The 16,052-nt window shown below is 41.5% G+C and overlaps 2 protein-coding genes across 8 annotated transcripts in view; one reads left to right on the top strand and one right to left on the bottom strand.

Annotated features, from left to right (window-relative positions):
• enox2 (ecto-NOX disulfide-thiol exchanger 2) overlaps positions 1–16,052 on the bottom strand; it is a 246,205-nt gene that overhangs the window by 140,646 nt on the left and 89,507 nt on the right. For 2 of the 5 annotated variants that reach the window (XM_054792442.1, XM_054792443.1), the window contains one exon: positions 13,567–13,651. The exons of the other annotated variants lie outside the window; for them this stretch is intronic. The gene's annotated coding sequence lies outside the window, so the exon portion shown is untranslated. The remainder of the gene's footprint in view (positions 1–13,566; positions 13,652–16,052) is intronic. 5 annotated transcript variants of the gene reach the window in all.
• LOC129190083 (uncharacterized) lies at positions 14,361–15,318 on the top strand. Of its 3 annotated transcripts, none has more exons than XM_054792445.1 (3): positions 14,361–14,521; positions 14,737–14,915; positions 15,071–15,318. In XM_054792445.1, exons 1-3 carry the CDS (start codon positions 14,401–14,403, stop codon positions 15,194–15,196), a joined length of 426 nt encoding a protein of 141 aa, XP_054648420.1. In that variant the 5' UTR covers positions 14,361–14,400; the 3' UTR covers positions 15,197–15,318. The 3 variants fall into 3 exon arrangements, with proteins under 3 accessions (XP_054648420.1, XP_054648421.1, XP_054648419.1); XM_054792446.1 differs by having other exon boundaries at positions 14,361–14,624; XM_054792444.1 differs by having other exon boundaries at positions 14,737–15,318.

Genomic DNA, 16,052 nt, shown 5'->3' with positions numbered 1-16,052 from the left:
CAGCTCCGGCCCGTCAAGCAAAAAGAGGGCAGGAAAGGGTAAAGTCAATCAATGTGACCTTTGCTGCAAGCAAACGTCTTAGACATTTGCTGATTAATAATAGTGTGGTAAAATTTTCCATTTTTATTCAAGATGGCAATCACACACAAAATAAATGGATAAAAACAGGCCTTTTTGGGGACAAAAATATGCAATTCTAAACATCACTGGCTTTAAACTGCTGGTTCAGAATGACTGAAATAGTCAGCATTTATTTTCCTTTCCATCGTACTACAGTGATACCTCCGTTTTTGTTATTTTTTTCCAAAAAGTTAGATGGAAAATGAAATGTACAAAAATAAATTCAATTTTCCTCATGGGAAATAATGTAAATCCAATTAATCAGTTCCAGTACCCAAAAATATCAATTAAAAATACATTTCATAGAGAAAAACTATACTTTTACATGCAAAATAATTATCAATGACAAATGAAATTGAATGTGCCTTACAGGATACCCTCGTATTGTGTAAACTAAGCGACATTGGGTGGTGGGTGTGTGAGTCAAGATGGCTGAATAAACAAGCAATGCTGTATTGTCCGCCCACATCTTTATTACTATTACAAGATTCAACGTAGAAAAGAGTAAAATACAACGATTTGGTGCGTGCCATATTTTATGATAACCGAGACAAAATGTTGGTGAAAATTTCCGTCTAACTGGGACATTCAAAAACCAACGTTTGACTGTACTAGGTATGACTACAATTATATTCAGGACTACAAATCATGCAACAGTTTATCGTTAAGTCGACGAATTATTCAACTCAACTGTGCCGCTAATTTACACATTGGCTCAGTAATAGCCTAACTTTATGTAAACAAAATAGAAAAAAAAAAACAGGGCTTTTTTTTTGGGGGGGGGGATACGCAGAGTATAAAAATCACAGACTTAAAATGCTGCAAGTTCGGAATGACTCAAATAGTCAGCATTTACTTTCCCTTCCTTCGTACTACAGTGGTACCACAGTTTCCGTCATTAATTTGTGCCAAAAGGTTAGACGGAAAATTAAACATATTGACAAAAACTACAGCAAAAAAAACTGTATTATAGTACGACTACGGTGATATTCTTGAATACAAATTCTACGACAGTTTATCTCTAAGTCAATGAATTATTCGACTCAACTGTGCCGTTGTTTACGCGTTAGCTTGCTTATTGCGTAACTTTATGTACTGTAACTAGAGACCAACCAGAGTCTGACATGTTCCACAACATGTTTGCCATTCAACCCAAAAATCGGACCCATTCGCACCTCCACCAGACCCACACATAAGATCCGCCATCAAACCTGAATATCTCGGCTACGCTTATTTTCATTGTTTTTTTTGTACAAGCTTTTTTCCGACCAAACCCGAAAACACAAAAAAACAAATGCCTTTTCTTCTGCTACCAATGCTCTTAAAGCTATGTTTAATATATTCCCACCTGAATAGCTTGGCTATGCTTATTTTTATTGTTTACTTTTTTTACGTGCTTTTTTCCCGACCAAACCCGAAAAAACAAAAAAACAAATACCTTTTCTTCTGCTACCAATGCTCTTAAAGCTATGTTTAATATATTCCCATTCTACACAACCCTGCTGCCCCTTGCAGTTTGACTGTGCTGGAGTCAAAAATTGAAATTACGGGCTTGTTTATGTAATTTTTCGATATAAAATCAGTTATAAAATGCATAACAGCTATGCTATTTTACATGCAGAGGTTGGCAGGTCTGCAAATGACAACTTTAATCATCAACACTCTGGATTGTAGCAACACAAAAACACTATGTTGTGCAGACGTTGAAACATCTATTGAGCTATTAAGCGTGTGCTATTAAATATAATACTTATCGATTCTGATGAGTTCCTAGCAGCCCCACAGTGCTCTTCCATTTGAAAAACTGACCAAAAAAAACTTCATAAATCAAACACACAAAACAAAGTCGACAGCTTCTCTAGACACCGACTTCTCCAAGTCTTCCTCGCTGTGACCTCGCCTATTCCTAAAAGCCGTTACACATTCCCAGCTGCTTTGCACATTCCAGACAAGCCTCCTGAGGGATGAGAGCGCGATTTACCAAATACAGTCAACTCAACACTAATATTGGGGGGGGAGATCATCATCATCATCATGTGGAGTACTCTCTCAGCTGTGGCTGTGAGTCACGCTGATGGGCACTCGGGGACTTACGAGGAAACGACCTTTACACAGTAAATGGCCCGGCCATGGAAGCCATCAGGATGAGGGCAATTAGCCCATTCGTAGATCACACTTATACGGCAATAGAGAAGACAATCATGCCCCAGAAGAGGTCATTCATCTGACACTATGAATGAATTAAAAAAAAAAATCTAACATCTATTTTTTTAGGGCAAAAATGACATTGACATTGTTTGACATTGAAGCACTCAACAAATACAACCGCAACCAATCCTCCTATAGTCCCTGGTTGCAAGGTCGACAAAATCAAATAGCCAACATAATTATAAACCCTTTATTATAACCATTCAGAAAATGTTTTTAAGTAAACCTTTAACATTCGTGTCATACATACATAAACAGAGAGTAAGCACTCCAAAAGCCAGAATCTCTCACGGACGGAGAGTGACCAAGGGTGGCCGCCCTGTAGCTCCGCCACTGCTTTTGGACCATCTATTAGAGCAATTAATAGCTGAGCAGTGTGCTGAAGACATGCTTTCAATGCCTAGTTTCCGGATTCTTCTCACCATCATTGCGGCCAAACCCGCACGGGACATAATATGGAAGTGGATGCCGATTGGCACTCCGGTTTTAACACTAGACTCCTTGGTTAACATGCCCACTCATGCTGCTACAAACAGCTTCCAATATTAACAGATTTACGTGCCGAATAACGCTTCAGAATTTAAGTCATAGTCAACATTGTGGGAAAACTTGACAGTTCATTCAAGACGTGCTTTTATTGACAGCTCCTCCACAAAACAGGCAGCTGTCTTCTGTTGTGTGCCGCAGTGAAATGCGTCCAAGCGGAAACGGCAGTTAGGCTGAGCTAATGTTCTGCACCACAGAGCTGTTTTTGTCGAAATTGCCCCCCAGCCGTGGAGGTGGCTACTGGGGTGGCCGGAGAGTGACAAAGGTTGGCCAAGGCTACCCTGTAGCTCCGCCACTACCGATAAATGCCTTTCAACGCCCATCACAAAATCCGATCACCTGTGGCTAGCACTTTGCAGCCCACAGTGATCCTTGTATGTTGTGTAGCGTCTTGCCCTAACTAACATCTTGGGCAATGTCGTCCTTCCGCTTTCCCTCAAAACAACAGCAATCACGTCTGTCGTGTGGACCCTAGCTACTACCAAATGACACAAACACTCTTTTTTGGGGGTATACGGCATTTAAAGAACAACATTTGGAGCATGGTGAGTTTTGGAGGTTCACGGCAGCTCACGTCAAACGACAGCTAACGCAGCCACTCACTCGTATGTGTGTGACAGTCAGACGGCTAAGCTAATAACCCCAAAAAATAATTGAATTCATCGGACGAGATCAGCCTCTCTCAGCGGTGGAATTTTGCCAGTCTCATCCTCTGTAAGTTTTGGGAGTTGTCTTCTAAGTAAAGTAAAAAAATGAAACAGATTTCATAGGGCCCTAATTATCATCTGTGGCTGGAGGCAACCTCCTGATGTTTTTTTTTAATCCACTCCACAAGATGAAATCAAGTATCATGAGTGGTTAGCATCCAGCAGCTTTATCTACCTCTGCATGCACTAAAATGTTGCTGCTCATCTGTTGGCGTGAAACTCATGTGTACCGACTGGGAATCTCAGGGTGCCTCGCGATGCGGTGCGCCATATATGGCGATGGTGTAAAAACAATGAGACTGTTTTAGTGCAACATAACTGTAAAGCAGGATTTTATTTTAGGTGTCTGACAAACAGTGACACCGTTTTAAGCTCATTCAGAAAACACAGCATCTCATGTCCCTCAAGGGATAGTTTGGATTTTTTGACATGAAGTTGTATGACATCCCATTATCAGTGTAGTACATCAACAGTGACTTACCCCCCACTTGGTCCCGCGAGTCCGGTTCTGGTCGGATTTGTCATATGTGATGACGCTCACATCTTCTCCCGCGACACACGGCAATAGCGTGTCGATAATCCATCGTAGGGTTAACTATCGCAATGGTTCCATATATCAATATTTCGTCACACCACTACTTGCAGACAGTCCTGCAACGTTGTTTTAGTTGCTGCTGTATCATGTAAGATTCATGTTATATATTTGTCCAAAAGATGTGGTCAATAAGAGCTACGTCTCGCTTTTCACTTTCTCATGCACTCCAAGTCATTAGTGAGACATCCCAATGTAAAATAAATAAATAAAAAAGACAAAAAAAAAAGTTAAGTTGTTATACAGTATATCACTTATCATGAGCCTCTCTCCAATCATTGCCTGCTTCCAACTAGAAGCAATTCAGAATTAGAGCATTTATGGTTATGCTGAATTAAGGGTGCAAATAAATGGATATATTGGCTAATAGCGCGTTGCGTTAATACGAGTCAAGAGATCATTAAGAATTTTAGTTGACTTAGTGGAACTGACTGCAGACAAATTGTGTCTTGACGCAATTCAAGTAAAAACAGAGTGCACGACTACCAGGGAACGACACTGACAGGGAAACAGGAGTTCAGAACATTCAGAGAGATTCACTCATCCATTTAGTCAATCCACTGAGAGCAGGAACACCATTTGAACGAGCACATACAGTATTCACTGATTTCACTCTGCATCTCGATCAATTTCAATCTCTATCCACCAATCGATGCAGCACTTGTGTAACGAAGCGGCCAACAAACGGGGAATGTATGCTTTAAGAAAAATCTGATATGAGTTGTACTGTACAAAGGAAAAACACATTCAGTGTGGCTTCTGGGATTTTATATTAGCATAATGATAAAACCAAAATATAATATGGTTTTAAAAAAACAAAATGTTTATTTATTGCTCGGATGTCTATCAGGGTTTCAAATTTATTTTTGGAGTATTCTGTGCAGATTCCAAAGGGGTTTATGATCATTCATGCATAATGGAAGTCTAACTGTGAGATTTTACTGCACCAGCACATCCGACAGCATTTTATGACCGTTATAAACAATACTCTCTCTTCACTAATGCACAATGTGTATTGGGGGAGGGCACATTCAATGCTCTAATGTATAAAAATATATATTCTAAAAGGGATACAAAGTATGTAATTTGACCTGGTGATCCAAATCGTCCATTTTGCACTGGAAGGTATGAAACCAACAAACACGACCCTCTGAACAAAATATAACAGAAGAGTAAAGTGTGAGAAACGATCCTTAAGAGCTCCTTTCTGTTTATTAGCTAGGATGCGTCAGCAACAGCAAAAAAATACAGAAAGAGCATCTAAAATTAGAAGAAGTCACACTGAGGCAACTTTGTCTCAGATGCGCCGTGATGGGGTCACATACAGCGAATTCCCAGCAGTGCCGTAACACAAGACAAGAAGTATAACTCATAAAAGAGTCTCTATTTATAAAGTACTTCACGAGCCAACTCCATATTTTTTTTCGCTGACTGTCCTAGTGCCTACAAGTACCCCTGGCTGCTTACAAGTCGCCGATCGTAGTCCCACAGTGGGCAAATGCGATCAACTAGGGTTTGATTACCTCTTTCTCAAGCGGTTTGATTCTTAGCTACAGCCGAGAATCAAACCAGCAATCTTCCACATGCTACACTGCCACCCTGCCCCGCTGCTCCACGACACCCTAAACCGATGGACACATGTTCCTTTCACTTCAGAGGACGTTACATTGATTTACGTTTCTGTCCTACATGTCTGAACCAAAAGCTGACCCTTTAAGCAAGACCTTAACCCCGCTAGGATTGATTTACTGAAGTCCACTGAAGTCGTACAATTCGAAACTTTCGTGTGAATAGTTAGGACACCCAATGGCGTTCTAATTTGTGGCACTGCACCCCCTAGAGCAGGGGTGTCAAACTCGTGCCATGGAGGGCCGAGATACTGCAGGTTTTCTTTCCAGCCAGTCACTAAAGCAGGTGATTTTAATGATCAACACCTTCAGTTTGAGGGAAGGAGCTCATCAATTAAATCACCTGCTGAAGAAACTGGTTGGAGAGAAAACCTGCAGCGTCTCGGCCCCCCAAGGCACGAGTTTGACACATGTGGCTTAGAGGTTGTGATCAAAATGGTTCAGAAGACATATTATACATGAAATATACCATATACAATGAGATACGCCATACATGAAATAGATATCCTTATTTTTAAACAATCATGTTATAATAATCAAATGGTCAATGACTTATGGACAATTACTTGCTAAGGCAACCCTGTGCCCTTGCTAAGACGTTATGCTTGATGGCAGTGTTGTTTTTGTCAATGACGATGACCAAAGTATTTTCTTGACGAACCTTTGGTGGGGGGTGGACCTGAGGGGGGGTCCCACATAATAGAATTTATTATGTATTGTGTAAAACTAAGTAACAACATCAAAATAAAAGCACAACCTGAATACAGACCCCCCCCCCCCATCCGCCAGTACGAGCGTGGAGTTCGTTTTTCAGAGAGAAAATGATTACGTCGCTGTTTGATGAATGTGGTAAAAGGCAGTGTGCTAGCATGAATAAACTTGAGGTTGTTAATATTCACATTAGCACTCAATAACGTCATCAAACATTTCCTTCATGCATTTCGACATAGTGTCAGCATTTTGGACCAAATATGAGGGGAAAGAAAAACAGGAAAAATACAGTATAGTAGTGTGGTAGTAACTGTGCAGCGTGGGAGAAAGACACACAAGACACACAACGGTGCGTTCAAGGAGCGTCGAACAAAGTGGGACGGGTCGGCGCTCGCAAAACAAACAACACAAACATGCAAAAACGATGGGATTTGTAATTATATATTATTTTTTAAATAAAATAATAGCCTGGTTCGGCCCCACCCACGGACCGGTACCGTGTGGCCCGGTGGTTGGGGACACCTGGTCTGTCAGATGTTTAAAATACATGACATTACTGCCTATTGTGCAGGTATTATGTTTTTAAAGATATGATATACCTACATTTGATTCAGTAGTCACCTGTAGACTTTTACAGATGTACTTTGTATACAGTGAGATAATTGTATCCCCTCTTTGTTTTTTCTCATCCAATTTCCAAGACTTTGGAAAATTTGTTTTTATTTTTGTTTTTACTAAAACTCGACTAAAACATTTTTAGTTTTTGTCAACTAAAACCTTTTTTTTAAATTTTATTTTAAAGTTTTACATGGTTTTGACTAATTGTAACTCTTCCGTGTGTCGCGATTCAGGACATGGGTGTCCTAATCTTTTGACTTTATAAATGTTCGACCTGCCTCTTTGCATCTTGCAAAATCTCAGTTTTTAGAGCATCATGGGATTAACTTGCAATTGATGCCTTTGATGCCTATTCACCTCAATTTGTCATCGGCATGTCGCACAAAATCTCACGAGGCCTCAGTTATGTCGGCATCAAAGGATTAACTGTTCACATCGTTTTCCTTGGGAAAATTTGGTGGTTGATCAGCACTAAGGAACGGACTGCAACCGACCTAAAATTGGGCATGCACAGTGCAAATAACACGCCGGTCTTACTTTTCAATCAGAGCTGATTTCAAGTCTGACTGTTTGTCAAAAGTCATTAACGTTAGAAGTCACAATGGACTTTCATGTCCAAAGGACAGCCAAGCGTCTGGATTAGTTTTATACGGGAAGTGAGGCAGTGACCGACTTGTCGTCTGACCATTGGATACATTTATGTTACATCAGAAATTTGTGTGATCCCAATCTCCAAGCCTCTTTTCATCACTACACCTGCACAAAGTGTCTAATGCTTGTATTTAGCATTAGTGTTCTTTGACACGTCGTCTTCTTGATTTGCTTTGACAGTCGCACACACATTCGTCGAGACCTGTAGGACTCAAGCAGAACGACAACTTACGTACAGTGTGGGCACTACACTCGTTAGCGTTTCGTCGAAATTTAAAGCTAACCTATCTAAAGAGGTCTCACCAAGCAACAGGATGAATGGCAAGCTGGAAGACGTTCCAAAAGAGGTATCTCCATCCAGCCTGTCTCTCCTGGTGGCGGTGTGGGCCAATCAGTATCTGGTCATGGGCCTGACGCCGCAGCTCTTCAGAAAGCCTTTGTCCAAATATTGCTCAAGGGCACATTTGTGCAGCTGGCATCACACAGTAATGCTTCTGCCATCAACGAGCTAGGTTGTTATTTCCCTGTTTGTTAACCTGCCGGTGCCGCTGCACGTCCAAATGTGACAGTCGGTCGGTCAACAAGATGGACTGTACAATACACACTACAAAGACTGTGTTTCATTGTTTTGTACGGTCAAAGGCATCCAAGATTGCCAAGTCATGATTAAAATGTGCTGCTGACATAAATACTTGCTGAGTAGGCAAATGTGTATTCCTCCCTTGATGGCAATAAGGCCAAACAAATGCTTGCTTAATACAATAATGCACAGATGCACGGTCATAAAGGAGTCCATTTGTATCACTCAAGCTACAACGCATAAGGCTAATTATTTGTTGTTGTTTTTTTCTCAAGAGCCTTAAGCATGTTGCCAGTTGTAAACGTAAACAGTCAAGGGCACAAAAAGGCATCATTAATACTGTAAACGCTCCAATTAATGTCTTTATTCAATTAACCACGGTCTCCTTTAGTCACCGGGGGCGTGGTCTACTAAAGCAAATAACCTGCGGGGTGCTTTTTCACGAGGAGAACAGGTGCTCCGAAATGGTAAAAATTTAGGAGCGACAATGCAACTCCAGTAAGTGGGTGTGTGATTAATAAACCAGGACATTATCTGCATTTGTAACAAAAGACAGTAAAAAAAAACCAAAAACAAAAACAAAAAAAAAAAGGATTCACCTGCCTAGCCAGGCTAACGGTCACCGTGGAGGCTGGTTTGTTTTGTCACATCGTAGTTACACGACAGACAGCTGTCTCTGCAGGTGATGTGGTTGTGTTTTGTTAGGCTTTTTTTTTTTTTTTTTTAACCTGCCTGCTTCAGCCCTTTGCGATATGTACAGAACATGAGTTTGTTCTCAAACTCCAGCCAAGAGAAGAGTTTGGTCCAATCTGATTTCAACTTGTAAACTTTGCTAGCACTGTCGGTAGCTGTTGATCTCCCCTGGCTCGGCACCGTCAGTTGTCCCAGATTTCTCTCACCAATTTCCTCTCCTTCCTTGGTTCCACTTTGAAAATACGACTCATTTTTCATTTTTCACTGGACACAAGGTGATTTTTTTTTTTTTTTTTTAGCGCCACAAGATGGGAGCAGCTGCATTTGAAGTTGCTACTCAGCTGCAGGTGTGAAGCCCATGTGCTTTACGGTTGCTGTACTGCTGTTTACAATGAACTTGTCCGCGGTGAGCAGTTTCTTCGTTACCACTACTACCACATCAGTTCTGTTGCTGCTGTGCCGTGCATGCTACTTGTTATCATGTGGTTAAACAAACCTTGGTTTACCTTGACACTTTCTCATGCACTCCACAACATTAAAGCTACAAATATTTGAGTGGTTATAAATAATGAATTTCTCTCTAACCAGCGCCGGCATTTACAGTATCTACATTTCCTGCGAGCGACTCAATTACCATAAACAAAACTCATTATATGCAGTCTTACAGTATATTTAGTTAGTAGTATGTTAGCTTTCTGCAACTAATAACACGCTGTATGTCATAATGTTGTTTATGAATGCTAGTGCTAATAATCCATCCAATCTGTAGATGACGATTAAGCGAGGCGAGCAGGGATGAGGAATTAATCACACGGGGGGAATGCTCATGTCGTGCCATTATGCATGAGACGAACCCCGACAACTGACACAGTCACAGTAATGACCGAGCGGCCCATGCATAGGGAAACAAGGGCTAAGTTGAGTCAACAAGACGAATCCTTTCCATTAACAGCGGGACTGTGGACTAGCCTGTCATTTCACCATTAATTAGGTGGTTTTACTGTTGGGGGGGGATTAAGGGACTGTGAAATCATGCCAAGACCAGGATCAGATGGGAGGGGGTCCCTTGTTTAATTATCAACGGCGCGCAAACAAACCTAGTCTACACAGGGATGACTACATTTCCCGTAGCTGACATCTTGTTGTTCTTTCGACGGCAAACTAGTTGAACCACGACCGCCTCTGCTAGCTGTAGCCAAGTTGTGCGCTCCATTTGCTTTAAGACAATATTCAGCATACATTTAATATCTACCGTCTATCGTCGTACTACCTATCTCCTACACGGTTTCATTTTTTACTTTCCACAGTTGTCTCAAGAGAATGTCCATATGGACATATCCAGTCTAAACAGACTGGGACAAACTGCCTTTGAATAAGAAGACATCCATGAACAGATCCAGACATGCGGTTGGTGTTGCAATCTGCCACAACGGGGTTTATTATTATTATCATTACCGAGAAATGTGCAGACTGAGAGGAGGAGCGAGAACAGGACTTGGTGTGACAACAAGACAATAATGCCAAAATCATTCAGAGAAAAGCTTCCGTGAATAAATCATCCGCCCCTGGAGTAATTACGAGAAAGGATGTCAAAGACCAATATAATAAAAACCAATAGCGGCAATCATTGTGTTCAGTTTATGCTGCCTTTAAGAACACTTAACCTTAAATACCTTCAATTCGAGAGCATTAAGTTCAGGAAGTGTTGAGGGACCCCTCCGCTCATGCCGGTTCTCCTCATGCTGAGCTGAGCTGAGCCTCCCCCTGGAGACCCGACCAATTTTCTCTCTCAGCAACAGCTTCGGTCCAAGGACTGCCCTAACAAGCCGGAGCTCATCAGGAAAAGGGAAGCATTCGGGTACTCACACAGGAGGCCTGAAAAATGTAGGTGGTCGGCGCAGGCCTCAAGTTGGACACAATAATTAATCTTCGCATCGATCCGCCTGGCGGACTTCTACTGGGACAAGCTCACAGAGGATGACTAAGAAGCTGCGGTTTGCTTCAGCTTTCACAGATTAAGACGCTGAAATGGATTTACTTGCTTTCTCACACCACGCTTGTGTCTACACAATGTATAGACCACAAAAGTACCTATAGATTACAGTTTCAACATTTCATATATTGACTATTGTGAACAAAATTAGCATAAATAACACCAGATTGTCATACAGAGCAGGGGTCCCCAACCACCGAGCTGTGGCCCGGTAACAAGGGGGAACTTTCAGGCGCAATGATAAAAAAAAATACACTGATTTTTTTTTTGTTTGTTTTTTTTTTAAATACATGTACTTTTGTAAATAACCATCAAATTGTATGTAAATGGATATACATTTTGAAAATATGGGCCATTGTTTTATTGAAAAAATAATATACAGTTAGAAATCCCTCAGTTCTTGTTGTCTGTTGCAGGCTGCGACCCGTCCCACTTTGTTCAATGGTCATTGAACACACCATTTAACTTTCTCCCATGCTGCGCAGATAGACTACTATACTGTATTTTTCCAGTTTTTCTTTCACCTCATATTCGGTCCCACATGCTGATGCTATGGTGGAATGCATAAAGGTAAGGATTGATGACGTTATTGAGTGCTAATGTGCATATTTGTTCAGTGCACAACCTCAAGTTAATTCATGTTAGCAAACTCCCTGTTACCACACACATCAAACAGCGACATTATAACCATTTCTGTGAAAAACAACCGACCCCTGCCCGCCCCAAGTCCGCCAGAGATTTGTGGAAACACGAGCTGGTCAGTGGGTACAAAAAGGTTGGGGACCACTGATATATAGGATCTATGACTACTGTTTCTGCAGGAGGTCCTTAAAAACAGTAGAGCACAAACCACAAAAAACCTCTGGCACACTGGGAGTTGGGGGATGTTTATTTATGTATGCATTGTGAATAAAACAAAGACAAGTGCAATATATACCTGAAGATCTTATTAAGATGACCACTGACCAACCAACAACACACTTCCGGCCTTCACATTAAAAGCGCTGTGCGTCATTGTCTGACTGCACTGAACAAATGTCCTGGAAAAGAAGCAGGAGTTCATTTTCCAGAGAGAAGATGATCACATCGTTTTTTGACACGTGAGTGACAGGCAGTGTGCTTGACACTGAATAAACGCGACAACGCAATCATAATAATGTCATCAAAGCTCACCTTTATGCACACACATCAGCATTTGGGAACAACAATGAGGTGAAATAAGAATGGGGAAAAATAGCATTCGTAGCGGCACTGCAAATACTTTCAATTTGTCTCGGAGCACACAACGATGGTGCTTTCAAGAACCCCCAAAAGTGGAAATAAAGACTCCCTGAACATAATGAAAGAAAGCGACATAAACATGCAAAACCTATGGGCTTTCTAACAGTATATATTTTTTCCAATAAAATAATAGCTCTTATTTCCCAAACTGATACACATTTTACATAAAATCCAATGTAGTTATTTACAAAATTATTTTCTAAACTTGTGGTTGGGGACCTCCAATATAGAGAATCAATAGCTTTTTTTTTTTTGGTTTTAATTGCTGGAGTTTCTGCAAACAAATAGCATAACAATCCGGCTTTTACTTGCTTATTTATTTTTGCAGCACATCGTTAAAATCAGCAGATTAGTCATGTAATTTCAAGGATCTTCGAAAAGTGCTTTTGTAGGACTGTGTAATAAAGGAACTTTGACTACCATATACCATGTAGGCCCTTAAAAACAGCAGAACATTCCTGTCATATTGAGGACCTTTGACTAGCATAAACATATTCCTTGTGTTTTACTTTATAACTTTAGCGATATACAGTCTCTATTATACAATGGTGTAGGTCTGGAAGTCTTGCATTGAGTAACTGATATCCATAAAAATGTTTCATTTCTATCATTTTTGACAGACGCCTCGCTCCTCTCCCTCCAAATCCTCCTATTAGCTTACATTTGACATTATCCTCAGATTTTGGAACATTTGCCAGAAAAGTGACTGGATTCAGCTCCAGAAACCTCTGCCATTAGTCATCTGGAACCTAACAAGCCCTAAATATGCCTCACACACATAGTAAAAAAAAAAAAAATCTTAATTGTAAAATGTATAGATAGAATTGGGCTCACGGTCTAGCCTTTAGCCTGGTCGTCAGACTGGCCACGTTTACGTCTGTTGTGGGGCTGCCGCTATCTCACTCTGAAGCGATTAGGTGTAGAACGAGGCCCGCCTGTTCTGCAGGCCACTGAATCGTCCCGGCTAGCTTTCGGAGAAGGCACTTCACAAGTTCCATCTACATAATCTACACGGCTTGCCTGGTGTAATTCCACACACGCAGGGCGCCACCCTCTTGCACCGACATCACGTCAGCATATGTGTTAGGTACACCTGTGTATATGTATGCTATGTAGTCTATATATGTACATTCTATGCTTTAATATCACTGATTTTAGACATTATGATCAACTTAGAGTGAATGGAGAAAAATCTGCAAATTTGTGGGGCTGTGAATGCTGAATCTCAAATGTCTCACTGTTTATGAAGGGGAGAAGGGAGACGGGTGATGTCCAGGCCTCAGTTTTCTGACAATGTATCCAATTTCATTGGCTCACCCAGCTCTAAGACAAGAAACAACAAGATGTTATGGCATGATGTCACTGCCAATCTGACACAGTGACAATGACAAAAAAATACGCCGCTGTCTGATGCTGGCAATGGACAAAAGGACAGTTGAGATGCTCCCATGCAGCAGTTTCTCATTACCACCAAACGTCCTCTTGACAAATTGCACACAAGTGTCTGAAATATGACCCATGAAGCCCAGTGCCACTATAAACCGAGAGCCACAAGCTGATTTGTAAATCCAATTACGTCCCTGTCTGTAATGGCTGTGTTCAGTGCCATGATGTTAATTCAGCTGTTGTCAGTGCCGTGTCCTTAAGGCCACGGCCTCGCCAGTGATTGACATTCAGCATTTAGGGCAGATCATCCAAATAACTACGTTGATGGAAACGAGGCCAAAAGGAAAGCGGGAGAGCTTTGATAAAGGAAGGGAGAAATATGACACAAGGAAATGAGTACAGGGAAATTATTCCTGGCAACTGCGCTCAACCACATTCGTGACAAAGAATTTCTCAGTTTGTCATGAAATGCCAGACATAAAAGAGTAGACCAGAGAATTAGATTCAGTGGTCTCTAATCAACAGGCCCAATCTGGTCAACCTACATTTCTTTATAAACTATGCTTCAAAAGTCAAACAAGGGGGATCTGGGGACTCAGAAAACCAGTCAGTATCTGATGTGACCACCCATTTCTTCATGCAGTGCAACACATCTCCTTCGCATAGAGTTGATTGTGGCCTGTGGAATGTTGGTCCACTCCTCTTCAATGGCTGTGCGAAGTTGCTGGATATTGGCGGGAACCGGTACACGCTGTCGTATACGCCCATCCAGATTATCCCAAACATGCTCAATGGGTGACGTGTCCGGTGAGTATGCTGGCCCTGCAAGAACTGGGACGTTTTCAGCTTCCAAAAATTGTGTACAGATCCTTGCAACATGGGGCCGTGCATTATCCTGCTGCAACATGAGGTGATGTTCTTGGATGTATGGCACAACAATGGGCCTCAGGATATTGTTGTAGTATCTCTGTGCATCCAAAATGCCATTAATAAAATGCACCTGTGTTCTTTGTCCATAACAGATGCCTGCCCATACCATAACCCCACCGCCACCATGGGCCACTCCATCCACAACACTGACATCAGAAAACCGCTCATCCACACAACGCCACACATGCTGTCTGCCATCTGCCCTGAACAGTGTAAACCGGGATTCATCCGTGAAGAGAACACTTCTACAACGTCCCAGACGCCATCGAATGTGAGCATTTGCCCACTCGAGTCAGTTACGACGACAAACTGGAGTCAGGTCGAAACCCCGATGAGGACGACGGGCATACAGATGAGCTGCCCTAAGACGGTTTCTGACAGTTTGTGCAGAAATTATTTTGTTATGCAAACCGATTGTCTCAGCAGCTGTCCGAGTGGCTGGTCTCAGACGATGTTGGAGGTGAACATGCTGGATGTGGAGGTCCAGGGCTGGTGTGGTTACACGTGGTCTGTGCTGGTGAGGCTGGTTGGATGTACTGCCAAATTCTCTGAAAACCCTTTGGAGACGGCATACTGACATTCCTGCTGTCAGTATGCCAATTGCACGCTCGCTGAAATCTTGCGAGATCTGTGGCATTGTGCTGTGCTAAAACTGTAGCTCTGACTGTACATATACAGACACATAATAAATAAATAATTAAAAACTAAGATTGAGATGTGAATCCCTGTAGCTGATTTATTATTAATATATGAAAGATTTTCGTAGTCAGGAGTACAGAAAACCCGTTTATGACTTTCTATATAAGATTTTTACCATTATTTGAGCCCTGCAGTCATGAAATAACACCCCTATACACTTACATACCCTTAACACTATACATACACCATAAACACTATACATACACCATATACACTACAAATAACACTTTTACACTCCTATTATTATAACACATTGCTCAACTGTAATGCGCAGGCTATGGGATCTCTGCCGTGACACAAAAGACGGCCATAACTGTAACTATGAGCAAGCTTGCGAACCTCCAATATATTTACTGCATTCTAAGAAAGTATTTCAAGCGGAGTGGGGAAGAAGGACAGAGTAAGAAGCCAAAACCTTACCACTTCCACATGGAATGGGAGGACAACTATGTTGTGTCGGACATGCCATGGCTGACTACATGCAGTGTGAAGGTAATCTAATGTCATAACATGAGAAGGTGACATGTGAATTTCTCTTGGAGATTAATAAAGTATCCATCTATTCATTTCTGACACCCAGTGGCCAGAATACTGCACATAACTTGTTTTTCAATATTTTTTTGACCAATAATAGGGCATCGTCAACCATGAAACGGCGTGAGTGAGGAGCGATGTTCAAAAAAAAAAAAAGTCCAAAAAACCCAAAGCC

The sequence above is a fragment of the Dunckerocampus dactyliophorus genome, chromosome 11 (genome assembly GCF_027744805.1).
Source record: "Dunckerocampus dactyliophorus isolate RoL2022-P2 chromosome 11, RoL_Ddac_1.1, whole genome shotgun sequence".
Lineage (NCBI taxonomy): Eukaryota > Metazoa > Chordata > Actinopteri > Syngnathiformes > Syngnathidae > Dunckerocampus > Dunckerocampus dactyliophorus.
Note: the sequence above shows the minus strand (reverse complement) of the source record. Positions and strands in the feature narration are given on the sequence as shown.

What these genes read in the sequence shown, in the direction of transcription:
- LOC129190083 (XM_054792444.1), top strand. Translation starts at nt 14,401, where the DNA reads ATGTTGGTCCACTCCTCTTCAATGGCTGTGCGAAGTTGCTGGATATTG. An exon ending in CTCAATGGGTGACGTGTCCG is followed by an intron (nt 14,522 to 14,736) that starts GTGAGTATGCTG and finishes TGTCCATAACAG; the next exon opens with ATGCCTGCCCATACCATAAC.